The sequence below is a fragment of the Phascolarctos cinereus genome, unplaced genomic scaffold (assembly GCF_003287225.1).
Source record: "Phascolarctos cinereus isolate Bilbo 61053 unplaced genomic scaffold, phaCin_HiC Scaffold_4;HRSCAF=312, whole genome shotgun sequence".
Taxonomy (NCBI): domain Eukaryota; kingdom Metazoa; phylum Chordata; class Mammalia; order Diprotodontia; family Phascolarctidae; genus Phascolarctos; species Phascolarctos cinereus.
The window spans coordinates 728160680-728184446 of record NW_027555847.1 but is presented as its reverse complement, the minus strand read 5'-3'; the positions used below and the strand labels follow the sequence as shown (position 1 = coordinate 728184446).

Here is a 23767-nt window from a genome sequence, read left to right as displayed (position 1 = left end):
TTCAAATTTCCAGAAGTATTATGGGTAGTTTAACTATAGTTCTTCCTCTAGCCCTGATATTTATAAGGTTAACTCCATAAGAATTCTACTGGCTTTTGCCCCATGAATTATTTACTGGAAGGCCAATGTGATTAGGTTTTGTAAATTGTGTTTACTAAGTTGTGTTGTTCAGTTGTGTCTGACTCTTCATTACCCAATTTAGGGTTTTCTTGGCAAAGATACTGGAGTGATCTGCCATTTCCTTCTCCAACCCATGTTACAGATGAGGAAACTGAGGCAAACAGGGTTAAGTGACTTGTCCAAGGTCACATAGCTAGTCAGTGTCTTAGGCCAAATTTGAACTCACAAAGATGAATGTTACTGACTCCAGGCCTGGTGCTCTATCTTCGCCACCTAGCTTCCCGCTAGTACTCAATTGTATTACCTTATTATTAGCAGGCTTAAGCAATATTAGTTAGGAAACCTTCACAAGTGTCTAGGAAGCTGGAAAGTCTTATCTGCTGTAACAGATAAATAAATAACTGCAAAATCTGGGGGGAAAAAAAACCAAGGCAGAAGGCCTACTACAGGTTCTATGGACAACTGACACTCAAACACCGAGATGTTTATTCAGGGATGCATGCCTCTAACTTTGAATGGATCAAGCTGAACAAGTTATGGACAGTGGTCTAGGCCAGATTTTCCAAGGGAAGATGTTTTCTAGAAGCAGATGACTTCTTACAGCAGACAGCTAAACCCAAGACAATGGAACAAGAGGCCTGTTGTTGAAGTAGACATGAAGATACATTCCTGTTCCGTCCTTTTCTATCTTTCTGAGCATAGAGTTGTGTTTATTGGCCATTGTTTGTAACAGTGCCCTGACCCTTATGAAAACGTACTTAGATGTTAGATTTAGAAGACAACTGGAAGTTTAAATTCAGGTCCTCTGTTAATTCTTTGTAAAAATCATTTGTTATATCTCAGTCTGTGACTGGGAGCACCTTAGGTCTCACTAACGTCCTGCTCTTAAGGTCTGGGTTCCCAAACTCAGAATATGGATAATTTTGCCAGATATTTACTGTTGTTTAAATTAATAGCTCTAGAATATGTGTAAGGTGTGATTGAGTGTTAGAAATGATTATGACCCTCCAATCTTAAGAGGTTTTATTTAGACTATTCTCAATTTATTTTTTATTCCTTGTCAAATTTATTATGGTCTGTATAAATAACTGGCTTGCAGTATTGTGAATCTTTAGATGACCTAGTAATTAAAAAAATAAATTAAATCAAGGCCAAAGGGAGAACTGTCAAAAGTGTATTTTTGGAAGAACATTACTGAGTCTGTTCTGAGCTACTTTGCTATTATCTTTCTTTTCTGTGTGACACTGTACCAGTGTCTCCTTCTGTGTCTCTCTTCCCCCAATCATTTAATTTTTACAAAAGAAAACTCTTAGGACTTTGAATAGTTCACCCCCTTCTCTTAATACTAATAACACTGTTGGAGTTTAACAAATGTTATTTAACTAATTGATTGATGATAAAATCGGTTTCTTTGGTGTAGTATAAAGAACTATGGCACTGGTCTTTGTACCAGTTTAAGCATCCTTTTTTTTCCCCCCCTATTAAAAACCAAACCAAACCAAACAAAAAAAAATCAACCTTTTCTTTTTCCTGCATATAAAACCCACCTGATCTTTCCCAAACTCTCTGGATCATGTAGCTCAGGAGTACCCACCAACCCACCCACACACACACACACACACATATACACATACACTGTTATCTATAGAATTGGGAGACACATGTCCATCACGTATTGAGGAGGTGTGTCATTACATGGAAACTTCTTCCAATGATATTAAAAGGTCATCTAAACTCAATAACTATAATATTTTTAATGTGCACCAAAGAAAAGCAGAGAATAAAGACTTTGAATTTTAATCTGGAGGTCAAACTGAGCCAATTGATGAAGGCAATACTCACTAAATGGATATCAGTGGAGACCGATGTCTGCTGGCAGATAGGAGTTCCCCAGTGTTTCTCTACTGAGCCAGTGGAAGACTTTGTTGTTGTTCAGTCACGTTCAGCTCTCCGTGTTCTGGGGTTTTCTGGGCAAAGGTACTGGAGTGGTTTGCATTTCCTTCTCCAGCTCATTTGACAGATGAGGAAATTGAAGCAAATGGGGTGAAGTGACTTGACCAGGGTCACCCAGCTAGTAAGTGTGTGAGGCCAGATTTGAACTTGACTCCAGGACCAGCACTCTATCCATTGTACCACCTAGCAGCCCGGTGGAAGACATACCTCACCTCCGTTTGCTGAAGGAGAGAGAAGAGAAGCCTCCAACAAGGTAATGACGTCAGAATGCAAGAGAGAAAGGGACTGGTTGAAAGAATAGGAGCCGAGTTAGTTCCATGCTGCCATTGCTGCTGCTGTGACTATACTGTGTGAGAGAGGGAGAATGTCAAGGCGCTAAGACTGAGCCGACAGCTGGGCTCTGCACAAGCCTCGCGGAGCAGCTGCAGCCATCCCTAAATGACCAGTGCTGCGCTTTGTCGCCGCCGCACCTGACTCACTCACTCTGCTGGCACAATGCTGGGAGCTTTCCCAACCCTTGCCCCTTCAGGAGCTTGTTTGACCTCGAGCCGTTGTTTTCTTGGACGCCCGCTTATTTATCATTCGTTGCCGTACTGTTTTAGGTCTTCTCTTGGGGGTTAAATGTGTCTGGGAGGGGAGGGAATGATGGGCTGTAGAACATACACGAGAGAGAAGGAGATTTTATTCTGTTGTATATATTCACCAGGGAAAGAGAAATAGACTCTTTCTAATTGCTGGGACCTTATAATTGGAGGCCAGAAAGAAACCAAAGAGATTCAATGAATTCCAATTTTTATAGCTCACCAAAAGCTGAGAAGTAAGATGGCTGACTCTGGCCCCATTCTTTCAGGGCCAGGTCTCCTACATTTCCCCCTCAGGGTTTTCAGGCACCCAACAGGGTCAGGAGAGCCTCTGCCATGGGCTGGGTCTCCTGTTAGGAGCCAGTGACTGGCTTTCTCATTTCCATTTAAGCACTTAACATCACTTAAGTTGTAGCAGAGGGTTTACCTCAAAGACCAAAGACAGACATACAAACATCGTCCCCAATACCATGGGGACATAACTGCCCTTACCTATACCACCCCAGTCTCTAGGTGGGTGGAGGCATTGGGCTCAGGACAGCTCAGTTCCTCCATAGAGCTGATCCCTAGGAGGAGCCTGTGTCTCAGTTACCACTGACACTCTCAGAAGCGGCCTCTTGTTCCTGAGGTCATCAGCTATGGAACCCAGACTCTGCAAAGATGAGCCAGCAGGGAGGCTCTGCCCTCTTCATCCCTCTCCAGAGAAGGGAGCTCTTCCAAGAGAGGAGGAGATTGATCCTGACAAGACTTGGTGAATGACTCTAGTTAATCCAGGGGCCTCCTCTCCATCATGGGGTTAGCTGATCATAACCAATTACAGAATGTCTCTGATCATGACCTACTGTCTGTCCAAGGCCCTCCCCTTAGACATCATCCCAGTTCTCCTAGAAGATACACTGTTCTCTCCTTAATGTTTTCCATGTGGACATGCCATCCGAAGTGTTCTAGGCCTGTGCGAGACTCCCACTGTCCTTAGATACATATAAGACCAGCTCCTTTGTGGAGCTTGTCCAAATAGACAGGTGGTGCCTCAGGCATTTTCTCCTATTCCACTGTTCCTCCCCCAGCAGGTTTAAAGGGAAACCTATCCCTCAGGGTCAGAGTGATTAAAGAGGAAGTCACAGTCCAGAGGAAAGAGCTGGGATCAAGTGGTGCTGCTACCTATCAAGGTGGGGGCCAGTCAGGGAGGAGGAGCTAGATCTCCTGCTCAGCTGACTTGAGCTTTCTGCCCTACACAATGAGAATGCCAGCCGCTCAACAAGCATTTATTAAGCACCTTCTATTTGTCAGGCACTGGGCTAAGTGCTGGGGACACAGACAGAGGTAAACGTCCCTGCTCTCCAGGAGCTCACAGTTTAATGGAGGAAAACATGCATACAGCTATGTACATCCAAGCCACAGATGAGACGAGTTGGATATAATCGACAGCAAGAAGGCACTGGAATTAAGGAAGTCTGGTAAAGGCTTCTTGAAGAAAGTAAGACCAGCTGGGCCTAAAGGAAGTCAGGGGATCCAGGAGGTAGAGATGAGGATGCAGAGTGTTCAGGACATGGAGGACAGCCAGAGAAAGTAGCTGGAGCCAAAGGAGTGTCTTGGGTAAGTGCAAACTATCACTAGATAGCAAAGTATGGAGGAGTGGGGAGTAGGACTGAAGAAGACTGGGAAGGTTGGAAGGGGCGAGGTCATAAAGGGTTGTGAACACCAAACAGGATTTTATATTTGAACCTGTAGGTCACAGGGATCCATTAGGCTACTGAATTGGGGTGGGGGTGTTGATAGAGTCAGATCTACACTTTAGGAAGATCATTCTGACAGCTAAGTGGAGGATGGATTAAAGTAGGGACAGACTTGAAGCTGGTAGACCCAGCAGCTGGCTATTGCAATAGCCCAGGTAAGAAGTGTTGAGGGCCTGTACTAGAGTGGTGGGAGTATCAGAGAAAAAGAGGGAGGAGACAGAATCTATAGGACTTGGCAACAGACTGGATATGGGGAGGGGGAGAGAGAGAAGTTAAGGATTATCCCTAGATTGTGAGCCTGAAAGACTGGGAGGATGGTGGTGTCCTCCATAGTTACAGGAAAATCTGGATGATGGAAGGGCTGGAGAGGAAAGAGAATGAGTTTAAGTTTTGGACATGTTTTTGTTTAAGACATCTACCAGATATACGGTTTGATATATCCAGGTTGTAGCTGGAGATGTGAGACTAGAGGTTAGGAGAGAGGTTAGAGCTAGAAAAGTGGATCTGAGAATCATCAGCATAGATAAAATTCAATCCATATTAGCTGATGAGATCACCATGTTAAATGTAAGATAGAAGAGGCCCCAGCACAGAACCTTGGGGGACATCCATTGTTAGTAGGCAGAATCTGGCTGTAGATCCAGCAAAGGAGACTGAGGAGAGTTAAAATAGGTAGGAGGAAAACCAGGAGTGAATACTGACACAAAAGCCTAGAGAAAAAAGTATCAATTGTATCCAAGGCTGCAGAGAGATCAAGAAGAATGAGCATTGAGAAAAGACCACTGGATCGGATGCTGAAGAGATCACTGGCGGTTTTAGAGAGCAGCTTCAGTTGAGTGATGGGCTCAAAAGCCAGGCTACAGAGGGTTGACGAGACTTTGGTCTCCAAAAAAACCTGCTGAACATAAGGCTTTCAGGAAAGTAGAGGCTGTGTATGCTAAAGAGCTTGACTTGCATCCTGAAGAAAAAGCATCGTGGGAAGAGCAATCAACCTATGAAACACCAGTCAGTACACACTTTTGGCACAGCAAAATGGCTGACAACAGAGCTATTTTCCAAATAACAACCCGCACAGTGTTTCACACTGGGCTTACTGCCCCCGGAAGCTATAGAAAACTTGATACTTAGTCAAAAAAGAGCAAGAGTTCTCAAACACACCACAGACACGGCAAACATTTAAAGAAATACTTTTGGAACCAACATGTCACTTTACAAAGCATAGTAAAGGCTGACAACAGGTTTTGTCATCCAAAACCAACTTGTTTTTGGATTTATCAAAGGTAACCAAAAGTAGTTTCTCTCCAGATGAAGTTTTTGAAAGCTAAGGCCCAAGAGGTGAATCAAAAGGAGCTGCCTGGGTGATAAGCATGTGAATTCAACCAAGAATGTTTTCAAATGTAATTTAACTTTTCGATTAATAAGCACTTATTTTATCCCCCTTCCACATCCCTACTGTGCTGATGAAAAAAAAACTCATGACAAATATTCATAATCAAGCAAAGTAAATTCCTACATTGGCCATATCCAAAAATGCGCGTCTCCTTCTGCATCGCATCTTCTGGGTCCCACCTCTCTGATGAGGTGGGTAGCATGCTTCATCTTCAGACCTCTGGAATCATGGTCGGTTACTTCATTGATCATATTTCTCAAGTCTTTCAAAGTTGTTTTCCTTTATAATGTTTCTGTATAAATTGCGCTCCTGGTTCTGCTCACTCTACTCTGCCTCATTTCATACAAGTCTTCTCAGCTTTTTCTAAAACTATGCATTTTATCATTTCTTTTATTATCATTATTATTTTATTAATTTATTTTGATTCATCAACAATCACTTCCACAAGCTTTTGAGTTTTAAATTTTTCTCTCCCTCCCTCCCCTCCTCCCTTCCCAAGACAGTGTGCAATTTGTAGGCTATACATATACATTCCTATTAAACACATTTTCACATTAGTGATATTGTAAGGAAGAATTAGAACCAATAGTAGGAACCACAAGAATGGGGAAACAAAACACAACAGAAGACAAAAAATAGCAAGTAGTCTGCTTCGATCTGCATTCAAACTCCATAGTTCTTTCTTTGGATGTTGATAGTATTTTCCATCATGAGGCCTTTGGAGATGTCTCAGATCTTGTATTGCTGGGAACGGTTAAGTTTATCAATGTTAGTCATCACACAACATGGTCGTTACTGTGTACAACATTCTCCTGGTTCTGCTCACTTCATTCAGCATCCATTTTATCATTTCTTAAAGCACAATAGTATCTCATTAACATGCCATAATGTGTTAATTATTCCTCAATAAATGGTCACTCCCTTAGTTTCCAGTTACTATGAAAGGAGCTTCCATAAATATTTTTAATATATGAGTCCTTTTCCTCATTCTCTGATCCCTTTGGGGTTTAGGCCTGGAAGTGGCATTGCTGGGTCAAAGGGTATGCATAATTTAATGACTCTTTGGGCATAGTTCCAAACTGTTCTCTAGAATGTCTGGATCAATTCACAGCACCACTTACAATGCATAAATGTAATTTTCCCCATATCCCTTCCAACATTTGTCATTTTGCTCTTTCATCATCTTTGCCTATCTGATGGCTGTGGGGCAGCACTTCAAAACTGCTTTAATTTCTCTCCAGTTATTAGTGATTTGGCATTTTTTCATATGGTTGTTGATAGCTTTGATTTCTTCCTTTAAAATTTTTCTGTTCATATTCCTTTACTATTTGTCTATTGGGGAATGGCTTTTGTTTTCGTAAATGTGACTGGTTACTTATAATATTAGGCATGAGACCTTTATTAGAGAAACTTGCAGAAAAGACTTTTCTCCCAGTTGCCTGTTTCACTTCTAATTTTAACTGTACTGATTTTATTCACTTTTTAATTTTATATAATCAAAATTATCCATTCTATCTTCTGTCACCCTCTCTACCCCTTGTTTGATCAAGAATTCTTCCCCTTACTGATCCAACTACTCTGGAGAGCAATTTGGAGCTATGCCCAAAGGGCTATAAAACTATATATATATATCTCCTTTGATTCAGCAATACCACTACTACATCTGTATCCCAAAGAGATCATTAAAAAAGGGGAAAGGACCCACATGAACAAAGATATTTATAGCAGCTTTTTGTGGTGGCAAAGAATTGGAAATTGAGGGAATGCCCATCCATTGGGGAATGGCTGAACAAGTTGTGGTATATCAATGTAATGGAATCCTTTTGTGCTGCAAGAAATGATGAGCAGATGGATTTCAGAAAAAACTTGGAAAGGCTTACATGAACTGGTGCAAGTACACAGAACCAGGAAAATTGTACAAAGTAATAGGAACATTGTGCAATGACCACTTTGATAGACTTAACTCTTTTCAGCAGTACAAAGATCTAAGACAATTCCAAAAGACTAATGATGGAAGATGCTATCCACATCCAGAGAAAGAACTATGGAATCTGAAAGCAGATCTAGGCACACTACTTTTTTTTTTCTTTCTTGTGGTTTTTCCCTTTTGTTCTGATTCTTTCACAATATGACTAATGTGAAAATGTTTAATATGATTGTACATGTATAGCTTATATCAGATTGCTTGCTCCCTTGGGGGAGGGAGAAAAAAATTTGGAACTCAAAATCTTATAAAAGTGAATGTTGAAAACTATCTTTACATGTAATTGGAAAAAATAAATAAAATGCTGTTAAGTGGAAAATAAATAAATAAAATAAAGGAAAAAAGACTTCTTCCCCTATCCATAGATGTGAAAGTTTAATTTCTTCCTTATTCCCCTAATTGTTTATGATGTTACCTTTTATGTCTACGTAATTTATCCATGCGGAGCTTGTCCTGGTACACAGGAGGTTTTGGTCTTTACATAATTTCTTGCAGACTGCTTTCCAGTTTCCCCAACAGTTTCTGTTACATTGTGAGCCCTTACCCCAGCAGCTGGTGTGTATGGGTTGGACACTATGCTATTGTTTGTTTGCTTCTGTATGTTTTATACCTAATGTGTTCAGACCTCTATTAAATTGATTCAATGATAACTATATTGTAGTATAGTCTGAGATCCAGTACTGTTAAGTCCCCTTCTTTCCCATTTTTAAAAAGTGTTTCCTTTGAAATTCTTAACCTTTTATTCCTTCAGATAAATTTCATTAATTAGTTTTTCTAGCATTATGAAATTAATCCTTTGGTTGTTTGGTATATTGTTGAATAGGTAAATCAATTTAGGTAACATTGTCATTATTATATTGGTAGATCTCCCAAAGAAAAATTAATTTCTCCAATTATTTAGGTCCATCTTAATTTTTATAAACAGTATTTTGTAGTTGCATATAGTTTTTGGGTATGTCTGGGTGGACAGATGCCAAAATATTTTGCAGTTATTTTGAATGGAATTTCTCTTTCTTGTTGCTGGGTTTTGTTGGTAAATATAAGAATGCTAATGATTTATGTGAACTTATTTTATATCCTGCAACTGTGCTAATTTAATAATTATTTCAATTAATTTTTATTTAACTCCCCAAAGTTCACTAGATAGACCATCATATCATATGCAGAAAGTGATATTTGTTTCTTCTTTGCCTATGCATATCTTTCAATTTCTTTTTTCTTGTCATATTTAGCATTTTTAGCACTGTATCAAACAGAAGTGGCGACAATGGGTACTCTTTTCCCTTCAAATTTATTTTAATTTATAATACAGGCATTTCCATGATACAGCATGGAAAGACAATGGACATTCTTGCTTTATTTCTGATCTTATGGGAAAGGCCTTTAACTTTTCTCTGGTATATACAATGTTTGCTCTCGGTTACTATATGAAGGAAAAGTCCATTTATTTTCATGCTTCCTAGTGGTTTTTTTAAAAAAGAAATTGATGTCAGATTTTGTCATTTTTAGCATCTATTCTTATAATCATATGGCTTTTATTTTTGTTGACATGGACTATTAGGTTTAGTTTTCCTTATATCGAACCAACACTGTATTCCTAGTACAAATCCAACCTAGTGGCACATAATAATATATAATCTTTTTAATATGTCGTGGTATACCATTTGTAAATATTTTATTTAATATTTTTGTTACTTTTCATTAGCAATATAGGTCAGTAGTTTTCTTACTTTGTTCTGTCTCCCAGGCTTACATGTCAAGACCATATTTGTATTACAGAAGGAATTTGGAAAGGTTCTTTCTTTTCCTATTTCTTAAATTGTTTATGTAACATTGGAGTTAATTGTTCTCTAAATGTCTGATAGAATTAACTTGTAAATCCTGGTTCTGTAATTTTTTTTCCTTTGGGATTTCATTTATTGCCCATTCAGTTTCTTTTTATGGTACTGAATTACTTAAAACAATATATCTGTTATTTTCTATTTTTTTCTATGTATTTATCCATTTCAGCTAAATTATCAGATACTGGGTAAGACAGTTTCTGATACATGTAGTTTCCTTTATTTCTAATGAACAATGCTGTCAAAATATTACCATCTAACTGGCCGAGTCATGTGGATTTATTTTTGGTGTTAAAAGTGGCACTGAAGGTCAAGTCAATAAGCATTTATTAAGTGCCTACTGGATGCCAGGTGCCATGCTAAGTGCTGGGGATACAAAGAAAGGCAAAAACTGACCCTGCCCTCAAGAAGCTCATAATCTAAAGGGGAAGGCAATATCTAAACCACTATGTACAAGACATACATATACAAGACAACTTGGAAGTAATCTCAGAGGTAAGGCACTGGCATTAAGGAGGACTGGAAAAAGTTTATTGCAAAAAACTCAACTGATGATAACCACATGAATTCAATCAACAATATATTGACAAGGAAGTATCAAAAAATGGGTGGGCTGTGTGACTCTGGGCAAGTCATTTGGCCTCTCTCACCTCAGTTTCCTCCTCTATACAATGGGGATATTCTATCACCCATCTCCCAAGATTGTCATGAAGATCACATGAGAAAACACACGCAGTGCTTCGCGGTCCTTAAGATGCTGCAGAAACGTGATCTAGTGTTACCCTGGCTGTTTTATGGCAACAAAGGGCATATGATGCTGGTTCAAGATCAGGTCCCTGCCACTAAAAATGGCAAAAAAGTTACCCTCACAGCACCTGGATTTACTGATCAATGCAGGTTATGTAATAAAGTGGTAGAGATTATGCAACGTATCATGACAGGGTAACAGACAACTGATAACAACAGTTAACACTTATGAAATGTTTACTGTGTGCCCGACCCTATGCTGAGCACTTTACAATTATGTCATTTGATGCTCACAAAGATCTGGAGAAGTACGTGCTATCATTATGCCCATTTTGCAGATGGGGAAACAGAGGCAAAGGTTAAGTGACTTGCCCAATGTGAACTCAAGTTTTCCTTATTCCAGGCCTGGTGCTCCATTCAAATCCTCTTGGTACAAATACAAACCTTCCAATATCCTTGAGGATTTGGAACTAGAACAGAAGCATTACTTCAGACTTACCTGTCACCCTTAACTGCCCAGACATAACTTAAATTCATTCAAAATCTAAAACAATGTTTTTAATAGTTGTCAGCATGTTGAATACATTTAATATCTACACAGCTTGTGCTCTGAAGTGACCAACTCCTACCTGAGCTGCTGAGTTAGGGCCCCACAGCACGTCTACTCTGCTCCCTCAGAGGTAGAACCTGAAAGGTTGGGGTGTCATTTCTCCAGTGATACAGCTCATAATCTCCAGCAGATGCTGTTCTCACCATGACTGTCAGTTGATTATCTGGTAGTCAGCCAGACTTAATTAGATTTTAGAAATGGAAGCACGTACAACATCTAAACATGCAAAACATTCTTTCAAAAGTCTGTGACACACTCTCCCACAATTACATACTGAGTCCAGTGGAAAGTGGACTCAAGTTCTGAGAGCACGTGAACCCACGCAACATCTTATGGCTCCTGAAAGTCTTCGTGCAGGCCCCCTTGTGATGCTCTGCATTCATGTGGAAGAACTTGTCTGAAGGGCTCTCTGTAGACCTGTGTCTAGTCTACAGTTAGCTCCTGAAGGAGGTACTGCAAAGGTGGCTATTGGAAGATGGGAGGTCCTCTCCAGCAGGCAAGAGTGGAGGGGAGCCCAAGCTCTACCCCCAAATGACTCCTTCTTAGAGGTTTAGCTGAAATGCCCTCTCCTCTCTGCTTGTTCAAATGTCTCAGGCCTGAACTGGCTCGACATTTTGTAGACAGTCCACAGAGCGTGACCAAGTTCCCTCACTCAGTCAGAACACTCTTCCTCTCCATTTTCCTAGTTGATCCAAGGATTTTTCAAACTTACTCTCAAGTCTTTGATGAATTGAACAGAGGTGCTTTGGCCTTGCCAAACCTCCAATAATTCAATAACAATGTGTTCTCACCAGTAGCGTTGTATCACCTACGTTTTATCTATGTACATGTTGTATCCCCTTCCTTTCTCCCCCATTTCAGACCTGTTTGTGCACTGTTTCTATTACCTATTTAGTTTTGGTCCTTTCCAGGTCCAAAGTGAAACTGAGCAGCCCTATCTTCTCCCACCAGTTATCATCATCCTTTGCACTCCCTGCATTTCTCGGATCCAATTTCCACCAATAACAAAAAACAACAGCCTTTAGCTGGCCTCACCAGTCGTGGCACATTGTTTTAGTGCTTCTGAGAACATTCAGATTGTCCATGGTTTTGCCTTCATCTGGTTACCTATCCTTGCTTCCACCTTCTATCTGAACTAATGATAATTCAGATGCTTGTGCCCAGCACTGAGCTTGGGTATAGACAACAGACACTGAGGAATGGGGGCAAGGAAGGGGTATTCTGATCTCATAAATCACAGGGGTGGAGAGTTGGGCAGTACACCTTTTCTAATAGAAAGAGGCAGTAATCATCAGATAACAGTTCCTAGAATAAGTGGCAAGTAGGAGGCAGTGGGGGTGGGCAGATGAAAGGGTAGCTAGGACAGAATGTGAAGCATGGTTGGGGCTAGCTAGAAATAGTAGGCCCTATGAGTTTGCGCTCACAATTTTATGAATCAGGACAGTGCAGGCTCCAAAGCAGAAGATCTACAGAGTTCTTTTAAAATTTCAAGTGGCTTGGTAAACTCCATTCAGCAACATCAAACAACTCATAGAGAGTTTCCTTTTCTATCTTCTCATATTTACATTCATTTGAGTTGTGCCCTGTTCATCTCTCCTGGGCTTTCTCTTAGAACTGCAGCACATGGGATAGAACCATGATGTGTGTCACTCTCTATGGGGCTCTGATGATTTGTGCCCGTGAAGAGTCCTGACGCTGCTTTTCCTCCCAGTGTCTAATTTGTCCTTGGCTTCCAGTGCTGTCACCACTGTCATCTTCTGCTGCTCCAGCACGTCAAATCTTCCAACCTTTCAAAAATCATGTTTTCCCTCTGTTTGGGAGGGAGGGGAAGCAGAGTCTGCAAGTCCTTCTTTCCCAAGACCCTTCCCCCAAGCAGTGCCTTGGCTCTGATGTACCAAAAGTCCCTAGTCTGGTCTGCTTTTGGAATTCTCAGTTCCTAACTAGCTTGCTGTTTTATGCAAGCCCCACAGTGCATGATACAGTCTCTTCAACCGAGCACAAGACACGTCCTGTGTGGCTTTCTATTTCTTTTCACTCAGTTCTGTATACAGCTTACACTTTTGATTGATTCTATAGAAAACTCAAAGACATCCTCTCACCTGATGAAGTACCAGGGCGCAGAACATCTTTTAGCTGCATCACTTGAGGTTGTGAGGTGTGTGGGATGTCTATCTTACAAGTGTACAGCTAATTACCCAACCCCTTGACATCATCTATTTCCTCCTTCATTCCCGTCTCTGAATGGACCCCAAGCAGGTCAGCCTAGGGAAACAGAGCAATCTGTGGATGATGGGGTCTGGTCATGACCACATGAGGAAGCACAGCACAGCAACAAGTGTCCAGTGCCCACACGTGCAAAGAGATGCCAAGGGATCCCTGAACTAGGGCTGGCTGTAGGAACAAGTGCCATCCGAAAGCTCCGTTGTCCACCGTCCAGTGCCTGGTCACAGACCCAAGGCAGACAGGAGCGGGCATATGAGTGGGCCCACGCTGGGCCCATGCTGTGTACTGAACAAGGAGCAAGGAACGAGTTCCAGAAAAGGAGCTGTGTGGCTCTGATCCCAAAAGTAGAGCAGCAGGGACTCGGTTTGAGCCCAGAGCCCAGCATCTAAGCCTACGATGGAATAACCAGGGCAGGAGTACCAGCAAAAGGGAGAGAGCGGTTCAGTCCCTCTGAACCCGCAGAGTCTCTCAGAGGGCTAATGGTGACTGAGCCCAGAAGCGGTCTACTGAAGTTCTTACTAAACCCAAACCTGGGCCGGATGCTTGTAGTGCTCAGGGCAGGAGTGCAGGGAGCAAACCTCGACCTGGATCGTACCACTTGGGAGGTACTAAAAGCTGGCAGGACCCCAGAAGGAGAGGACAGAAGTTCAGGCTACCACCTCCACCAGAAGTGAGCAGACCACCGCACTGACCTAAAGTACAAAATCAAGAAATAGGCTGGAAGGATGAGCAAACCAAAAAAGAATCTCCACCACAGTGGTGACACAGATGCTCAAGCCATACAAAAAAGAATGACTCAAAGATAGCTACAAGTAAAACCTCAAAGAAAAATGCAGCTTGAACACAAGTTCAACAAGAATTCCTAGAAGAGTTAAGGACAGGTTTTTTTTTAAAAGAGCTAAAAAAATTTTTAAAAACTAAATGAAAGCTACAAAAAATATGAAAAAGACAATTAACAGCTTGGCAAAAATATACAAAGCTTTACTGAAGAAAATAACTTCTTCAAAATTAGAATTGACCAAATGGAAACTAATGAGACATCAAGAAATAATAAAACAGAGTCAAAAGAAAAAAATGGAAGAAAATGTGAAATATGTCATAGGAAAAAGAGAGGTAGGCAGTACAGTGAATAAAGCACTGGGCCTGGATTTAGGAAGATTTGAGTTCAAATCCTGCCTCCACCTGGACTGTGACCCTGGGCAATCACTTAAGCTCTGTTTTACCCAGCTTCCTCAGCTGTGTGGCTCAGTTGCGATCAACTCTTCATGACCCCAATGGGGATTTTCTTGGCAAAGATGCTCGAGACGTTTGCCAATGCCTTCTCTGGCTCATCTTTACAGAAGGGTTTGAAACTGAGGCAAACAGGGTCATGACTTGCCCAGGGTCACATAGCTATTAAGTGTCTGAGGTCAGATTTGAACTCAGGTCTTCTGGACTTGTGTTCTATCCACTGGTATCACCTAGCTGCCCCTCACCGAGCTACAAAATGAGGATACTACTAGCCTATCTCCAAAGACTGTTGGGAGGATAAAATGAGATGTTTGTAAAGCATAGTGCCTGGCATATAGTAGGTGCTACATAAATGCTACTTACTGTTACTACTGTTATTATTATTAGCATCATTATTAAAAAACAACTGACCTGGAAAACAGATTGGGGAGGGGATAGCTTAAAAATCAATGAATTAGCTGAACGCCATGAACAAAAAAAGAGCCCAGACAAATTTCAAGAAATCATAAAAGAAAACTGCTCAGATATCTAGGAACTAATCAGTTAATAAACAGAGAACCAAAGGACAAGGTAGAAACTGAAAGAATCTATCAGTCACCTAATGAAAGAAACCCCAAAATCAAAACTCCCAGGAACAGCACAGCCAAAATCCAGAGCTCCCAGGTCAAGGCAAAAATATCACAAGTGGCCAGAAAGAATTCAAGTGCTGTACTGAGCAGCCAGAGGTCAGGATTATACAAGACTTCACAGCCGCTTTAAAGGAATATAATATTCCTTTAGCTTGGAATAGATATTTCAGAAGGCAAAGGATCTCAGCTTACAACGAAGAATAACTTACCCGCAAAACTTAGTATAATTCCATGGGGGTGGGGATGGAGGGAATGGATCTTTAATGAAATAAAGGGACTGCCAAACATTCCTGATAAAAAGACCAGAGTTGTAGAAAATCTGACATGGAAGTACAGACATCAGGAGAAGTACAAAAAGCTAAACATGAGTGAGAAGTCAGAAGACACTATGATACAAAGGAGAGGTGAACTAATTAGAAAGAGTGCCAGATTGTGATTCTATTGTGTTTGGACGATCTCAAAAGAAGAATGAAAGGGCGGGGAAGAGGGATGCACTGGGAGATGGAAGAAAGGGAGGAAGAATGGAGGCAATTACCTCACGTAAATGAGGCACACAAGAAATTTTTACAATGGAGTGGGGAGAGGAATGGGCCACACATGAGCCCCACTCTCATCTGAACCGCTTGCGTGGTTTGTTCTTTGTTCTCCAAGAGAACCATGACATCAGGGAGATGAGGACATGGTGTGCAATTAAAGACCACCCTCAGTGACATGGGATTCTCAGGCAGGAACAGAGCCAGACTCAGCTGCTGTGTCCTCCACTGCTCCCAGCATCCTCCCAATAGATGGCGGACACAAGCACTTTCTTGGTATCTACAGAAGGTCAAACTGTGCCCAGCACCTTCCCAGAGAAGCACTCTGGAAGCCCTCACAGAGAACACGTGCACTCCCCAAGCACCAGAGCGACTCTCAGGCCTGAGATGGCATTCACTTCTCTGTCTAGCCTAACTGAAGGAACCAGCTACTCCATACGACTGTCTCCTCATAGGGGAACATGAGAAGCATTGCCATGACTGGAGCCTCCAGACAAGCCCAGCTGCACCTCCTACCCCAGAGCCCACACCTCCTGAGGGGGGCGTTCCCTCTACTGCACCAAGGACAGTGAAAAATTACAGAGCAGTCTGGCCTTCCCCAGTACCCCAGTGCAGGAGGCCAACGGACCAGGTAGCCCTGCAGCCTCAGATACCAGCACACTCAGCCCAGGGAAGTTTGTCCTGCTGAGAGCACGACTAACCCCATGAAAAGTCCTGTGGGAGAGCCTAGGCCAGAGCTAGCTGTCTACACCACTCCATCCTACACCCCAGGTATTACAGAGACTAGGCCTGGACTTATTAGAATGTTTGTGCAAACAGGACTGTGTCATAGTTCGTTACCTAGCAATAGTCCCTCAACACAAGTATAAATAAGCTCTACCAGTCAGTTGCTTTACTGGTTGGACCTTTCCTGAATTTACAACCTCCCTCCCTCCCTCACCTACTCAATCCCATAGTATAGCCCACGAACCTACCAGTTCTACTTTTTTCATAAGTAAGTAGACTTCTAATTAAACCTCTAATTGAAACTTTTTTCATAAGTAGACTTTTTTTTTAGGCAATTGGGGTTAAGTGACTTGTCCAAGGTCTCTCAGCTAGTAAGTGTCAAGTGTCTGGGGCCGAATTTGAACTCGGGTCCTTCTGATTCCAGGGCCGGTGCTCTATCCATTGCACCACCTAGCTGTCCCTTATCCCCATTTTATAGGTGAGAAAACTGAAGCAGACATAGATTAAATGACCCTCCCAGGGCCAACTTAATCTAGTAAGTATCTGAGGCTGTATTTGAATGAACTGAGATCTTTCCGATTCCTGATTCAGCACTCTCTCCACTTGCCACAAGAATCTCCTTTTGTTGGCATTTCTTTCTTTGGACCTCTGTTTTGAGCCATTTTACAGCCCTGTTTACTCCCTTATAGTAAAATCCTAGTGGCCCTTGTGCTAAGTTCACTTTCCTTTTTTTTTTTTGTGAAATGCTGACATTTTCAATGATTCTAACAAATGTAAGGACTGCGCAGTGGTGAGAACGGACTTTGGCAGGGGAGTTTTCTGCAACTAGTATGTGGGAAGAAGGAACAGAAAAGTACAATTTGGGAATTACAAAAAGTACATATAGGGACAACATTTTTCATAGTGCTTCACATAGTAGATCCATCCATTCTTTTTTTTTAACATTCATTTTTAAGTTTTGAGTTCCAAATCCTCTCCCTCCTTTCAGCCTGTCCCCAGACTTCAATTTGAGTGAGGGAGGGCTGTGCCAAGTCACCAGCCTCACTTTCTCCTCCATAGCCATCTGGGTCCAGTGGCCATTTATTAATCAGGACAACTGGAGATGGCCCAGGATGCAAGTGGGAGACCTTGGCACTTTTAAGCTAAGGTCTCTTCAAGTCCTCACTTTGACTCACAGGCAACACCCATTCAGTGAACAGGCCTCTTTAAGAAGTGAGTCAAGGGATGGCCCCTTTAATAAAAATAAATCAAACTAGGAGGGGAAGACCCTCAGGGCTGCTGGCCAAAAGAGAAATAGTTACTATTTACGTTCATTCTGAGCCAGGAGGGCCCAAATATAATCATTAAGGGGTGCTTGGGCAGGGACCTATTGTTATCCAATCCATGAGATCCTAAGTAAACTGGATTTAAAACTTGATCTTTGAGAAAGAAATCTAGCCAGTAAACCCCAAGTTAACTGGGAAACTTTTGGCCATCAAAATTTACCTTCCTTTGGGCAGAACACCCTCAGGTGAGGAGAACAGAGGAAGAGAGGAGAGGAGAGGAGAGGAGAGGAGAGGAGAGGACAGGAGAGGAAAGTAGGTGAAGGGAGAGGGGAGGAGGAGCTGAGTTGGCCAACTGGAACTGGCCAGCTGGGTCCCCATTCTGGCAGCTTGGACCACTCACAGGTTGTGGTTTGTCCTTCATTCTTGAAGAGGACCATGACCAAATCAAAATCAATTCCAAGTCATATCATCTGAACTGATTAAAGGAGGAAAGAATACACAACACACATATTTGGGCACAGAAATTCATCTTAACCAACAGAAAAGTAGGAGGGGAAGGAGTTAAGGGGAAGGAAGGAAAATAAGAGGGAGGGCAGATTAAGTCAGAAGCAAAACAAATTCTTAAAGAGGGGACAAGGGAAAAAAGAGAAGGAAAAGAGTAAGAGAATAGGATGGAGGGAAACACAGCAATCATAATGGTGAAAGTGATGAACTCACCCATAAAACTGAAGAGGATAGCAGATGGATCAGAAATGAGAATCCAACAATATATTGTTTACAAGATGCCCTTGAAAAGGGGATGGTTTCAAAAAAACCTGGGAAGATTTGTATGGACTGATAAAAAGTAAAGTGAGCAGAACTAGGAGAACAATTTATACAATAAGAACATTATCGTAAAGGCAATCAACTTCGAAAGACCTAGGAATTCTGATTAACATCACTAATTGTAATTCTGAAGGATTCATGATAAAACATGATATCCACCTCCAGAAAGAGAAATGATGGCTTCAGGGTGCCAATTTTCTTTCTTTTGGACATGGCTAATGCAAGAATTTTTTCTTTTGCCTGACTAGAATACGTATGTGTAATGAGCTTTGTTCTTCTTACCTTCTCAGTAAGTGGTGGAGGGAAAAAGGAGAATTTGGAACTGAAAATAAAAATTTAATTAAAAAAAACTAGGTGCTCTTTCAAAGAAACTTATGCCTTCCCATCTTGTACTTGTCAACGTCATTCTATAAAAACCCAAGTGCAGAACTTTATATTTATCACTATTAAATTTTCTTATTTTACTTGGCCCTTCTGACTCCTGTTATCTGATATGTTAGCTTTCCCTGTCAGACACCTGACATCTTCACATTTGACATAGAAGCCTTTCCTAATACCCACTAATGCTAATGCCTTCCTTCTATTGATTTTCTCCAATTTAGACTGATTACATCTTGTTGTTTGCATGTTTTCTCCCCCATTAGACTCTGAGTTCCTTGAGAGCAGGGCCTGATTTTTGCCTCTCTTTTTATCTGCGGTACTTATTACAGTATCTAGCACATAGCAAGCCTTCAATTATTAACTGACTTTCCTCTCATTCTAAGAGAGGAGTCAAATAGTGTCACCAGAATCAGATTAAAATGGAATTGGGAAATAATTAGCAAAATAAAAACATAACAAAACATAGATAATATCAACATGTGGTATTCGAAGTCAATATGAGGCCTACAGGGGTCCTTATGTATGAGTTAATGCCCTCCCCCTTTCTATTTGAGTTTGACACCACTGTTCTATCACAAACTCCAAGTAGTAGTGACCTTGCCACAAAGTTCTCATGACATCCATTCAAGCAACTGTTGCCTTTCTGTTAGAATCAGATCCTGATCAGTATTTTCCCTCACCAGTTTCCCCACCTATTGTTGAGTTATTTTTCAGTCTTGTCCAACTCTTTGTGACCCCATTTGGCTCCTTCTTGGCAAAGACACTGGAGGGGTTTGCCATTTCCTTCATCTATTATAAGATGAAATTATTATTAAGGCAAACTGCAAAATTATAATTTACACTGCTTTGCCAGAGAGGGTTCCAGCACATGTCTGGATAATTTCAGTCCCCATCAGTTTCCTCTTTCTGTCCAGGAGATGTTGACTTCAATGGTGCAGCAGCTTTAGTTTGTCAGTGTTCTTCACCCGAATGCTCTGCACTATGCTTCTCTCTTCTGGTTCCTGGAATTCCTCATCCATACATTTTCATAACAGAGCCAGAAAGTCAACCATTTTACCTGTTTCTTTCAAGTAAAGGATCCAGTGCGAAGCCACATTCTAGTCATTGGTTTCCTTTCATCAATTTCCAGTGATAACTGTGAAGTCAAATGTCCATACTTTTGTTTGCCTCACTCCACCTGATTTGTTCTTTATCCTCATCATGACCTTCAATCATTCTGCTTTTTCATTGATCATCTAATTTTCCTACCTTCACAGTCTTGACCCTGGATTTCAATTCCAGTGTTCTCAGTGAACAGTCTGCCCTCTTGTTTGATTACTATCCATGACTTGCCAAATGGAAGTGAGATTTTTTGTGTGACTTCACTCTTATTCATGTCCTGCTGAATACTGATGGAGGAGTTATACAAGCACACTGACAGGGCCAGTAACAATGGGAACCTTGGATATATGTGAAAATAGGAAGGTGTGGGGGTGGCAGGATGTGTAGGAAGGGTAAACGGGGAGTGTGCAAAGGAAAAGGTGAGAAGCCACATTTCAATACTTCAATGAATCTACACAATTCACTAGATATTTACTAAGTATCTTATTTGAGCCACACACTAGGCTAGGTCCTGGTAACATAAAGACAGAATTCAAAGCCCTAAGGAACTTACTTTCTGTACAACATTTATATACATAAATAAATGAAGACTTGAAGATATGGAATTCAGGAAAAGCTTCCTTTGGATCAGTGGTTCTTAATATAGGGCCAACCATATATAGATTTCAAGGGGTCCATGAACTTTGGTGGGGAAAAATACATCTTATTTCAATATAATTAGTTTCCTTGGTGATCTTATGTGTTTTATTTTGTGCATTTAAAAAACATAATTTCAAGAAGGGTTCCATAAGCTTCAATGCTTTTAAACTGATCCATTTCACCAAAAAGGTTAGGAACTTCTTGCCTTAAGGGGTGGCATATGAAACAACTGGAAAAAAGAAAAGAGGAGTAAATTCAAGGCATGGGGATGAGACTGTGCAAAAGCACAGAGGCAGATGATATAAGGTCAAATTCAGTGTACTACAAGATCAGTTTGACTCTGAAGTGCATGAAGGAGAAAATGTAAAATTAGCCTGGAAAGGTTGGGATTAGATTTCAAATGCCAAGCTGTGGAGAAAACACTGAAGGTTTTAAAGAGAGTAATGTGATCAGTTCTGTTCTTCAGAAAGTTAATTGTAATAGTTGTGGGGAGGATAAATTGTAGAGAAGACAGAACTCAAACTAAGAGGCTGCTGTAATAGTCTAGGAGATAGGATGAGGTCCTGTACTAGGCTAGCAATGTTGTGAATGTAGAGAGGATATCAACACGAGAGAGGGAAGATCTACATGACACAGCAATTGATGAGATATGGGGTGAAGAGGAGACACTGAATAAGATTCCGAGGCTGTTAATCTGTTTAAGTGGAAAGATGGTATTTAATGAACAGAGGAAGGTGACAAAGCCTGCTAAGAGAAATAGACTGATGCTATATTAAAGATAGGGGATGACTGCTGGAGTAGGAAGGAGAGGACTGCATAAAGGCACAAAAAAAGAAATGATCTTTTTAAGGAGTTAGGTTAACAATTCTGGTGATTGGAAAGATGAGAAGCCTCAGAATTTTTTATGAGTGGCAGTTAGAGAGTGAACAGCTGCCTTATTGCTTCAGTTTTCTCAAATGTTTAAGTAATATTTGCATTACAAATGAATGGTGGGAAGTGAAAGGGGACAGGGAGGGGGAAATGTTTGAATGGGCCACTGAGTGAAAGTAGACACAAATTTTCTTCATTTAAAATTTCAAGTCTCTAATTTTCAATAAAGGACCATAAAATTCTGACTGAAATGCTTCTGTTATACTCATAATATTTCTCTCCAATAGGATTATCTGATTTTCCGTAAGCTCTGTGCCCCGAAAAAGAGCTTTCCACATTCATTGTATACCCCTTTTTCTTTTAATGATCATGGTATAACGCCTGTCATTTTACCCGGCAGACTGAGTCCCAAAAGGGACACTGGCTACTTTTCTACAAGGATAATGTTGAAGGGTTGGGAGACACCACTGGTTTACTTCCCTGACTGCTGATTAACAGAGGATACAAATTAGCTTTTAGAAAGGGCTATTTACCAAAGTAAGAACAGTTGGTATAAAGCACTCCCCCACAAAAGCAGAGTTCAGGGGAAGGTGGGCTCGAGCTTAAAAAGCACATGTGGCAAAGCAGTCACTTACAGCTCCTGTTTGCTACTCTTTGTGGTATCCTGATGCAGTTCCCCTTAGGCTCCTTGCAGAGCCCTCAAGACGTCCTTCTTCCATATGTCTAGTTCAGTCCTATCTCCTGATGCAGATGCTGCTCTCAGTCACTGCTGCTTCAGGGATCTCGTCAGGGCACTGGTGAAGAGTCACAAATCTTCTGACCTTTTGGAAGTGCTTGAGGCCCTTTTCTAGTTCATGGGGAGGAAAAAAGGAAATAGAGGGTGTCTCCTCCCACTCTGAAGTCATTTTCAGGGTTTTGGCTGAAGCGGCTTCCCTGAATAAGATGTTCCAAAACTAAAAATCCAGATTCAGAATTTGGCTTGCTCTTCTATCCAAGACTTTTATCCACGTTCATGACTGAATTTTTTAGCCATTTCCAAAAAACTTCCCATTTAATATCATGTCATTTCATCCAGTGAATTGCATTCCTTCCAAACTGATTAAGGACTTTTGGCAACTAGTTTAGTGCCAGATTGATTCAATAGAGAAGTTCTCAACTAATGAAAGTATCAGGGCTGGAGAATTATGTTGTTAATATTTTAAGCAAGGTGAGGTAGAGTAGGGTGACTGATTGATTCAGTTGACACCCCCCCCTCCCCTTACAGCATAAATAGTTGAGTAAGTTATTTACTTTGGAAATACACCATTCCTCAATCATTATATCCATAAAGTTTCTCACCAGCATGAATTCTCTGATGTTGAGTAAGCTGTGCTCTCAGGCGGAAGGACTTTGAACATTCACTGCATTCATAAGGTTTCTCACCGGTATGAATTGTCTGATGTTTGGACAGGGCTATCCTCTGGCTGAAGGCCTTCCCACATTCATTACATTCATAAGGTTTTTCACCAGTATGAACTGTCTGATGTTGTGTAAGTGCTACCCGCCTGCTAAAGGCTTTCCCACATTCACTACATTTATATGGTTTCTCTCCAGTATGAATTCTCTGATGTTGAGTAAGTCCTGCCTTCTGGCGGAATGTCTTCCCACACTCATTACATTCATAAGGTTTCTCCCCAGTATGAATAGTCTGATGTTGAGTAAGCTCTGCTCTCAAGCGAAAGGCCTTCCCACATTCATTACATCCATAAGGCTTTTCACCAGTATGAATTGTCTGATGTTGAGTAAGTCCTATCCTCTGGCGGAAGGCTTTCCCACATCTATTACATTCATAGGGTTTCTCTCCAGTGTGAATTGTCTGATGTTGTGTTAGTCCTGTCTTCTGACGGAAGGCCTTCCCACATTCATTACATTCATATGGTTTCTCTCCAGTATGAATATTCTTATGTGCAGTAAGCAGTGCTCTTAATCGAAAGAATTTCCCACATTCATTACATTCATAAGGTTTCTCACCAGTATGAATATTCTTATGTGTGGTAAGTAATGCTCTCAGTCGGAAAGCTTTCCCACATTCGTTACATTCATAAGGTTTCTCCCCAGTATGAATATTCTTATGAGCAGTAAGCAATGCACTCAGGCGGAAGGCTTTCCCACATTCACCACATTTATAAGGTTTCTCCCCAGTATGAACTGTCTGATGTCGACTAAGTCCTATCTTCTGACTGAATGCCTTCCCACATTCATTACATTCATAAGGTTTCTCACCTGTATGAATTGTCTGATGTCGAGTAAGTCCCATTCTTTGGCGGAAAGCCTTTCCACATTCATTACATTCGTATGGTTTCTCTCCAGTATGAATTGTATAATGTCGATTAAGCTCCTTCTT

The 23767-nt window shown here is 41.2% G+C and overlaps 2 protein-coding genes across 2 annotated transcripts in view; both read right to left on the bottom strand.

Moving 5' to 3' along the window:
- Window positions 1-13462, bottom strand: part of LOC110201808 (uncharacterized) — a 40968-nt gene extending 27506 nt beyond the window's left edge. Inside the window, 2 exon segments of the mRNA XM_078151859.1 lie at window positions 13158-13224; window positions 13313-13462. Coding sequence (XP_078007985.1) covers window positions 13158-13224; window positions 13313-13462 — 217 coding nt within the window.
- Window positions 10893-23767, bottom strand: part of LOC110201737 (uncharacterized) — a 29466-nt gene continuing 16591 nt past the window's right edge. Inside the window, 1 exon segment of the mRNA XM_020977583.2 lies at window positions 10893-23767. Coding sequence (XP_020833242.2) covers window positions 22694-23767 — 1074 coding nt within the window. The 3' untranslated portion in view covers window positions 10893-22693.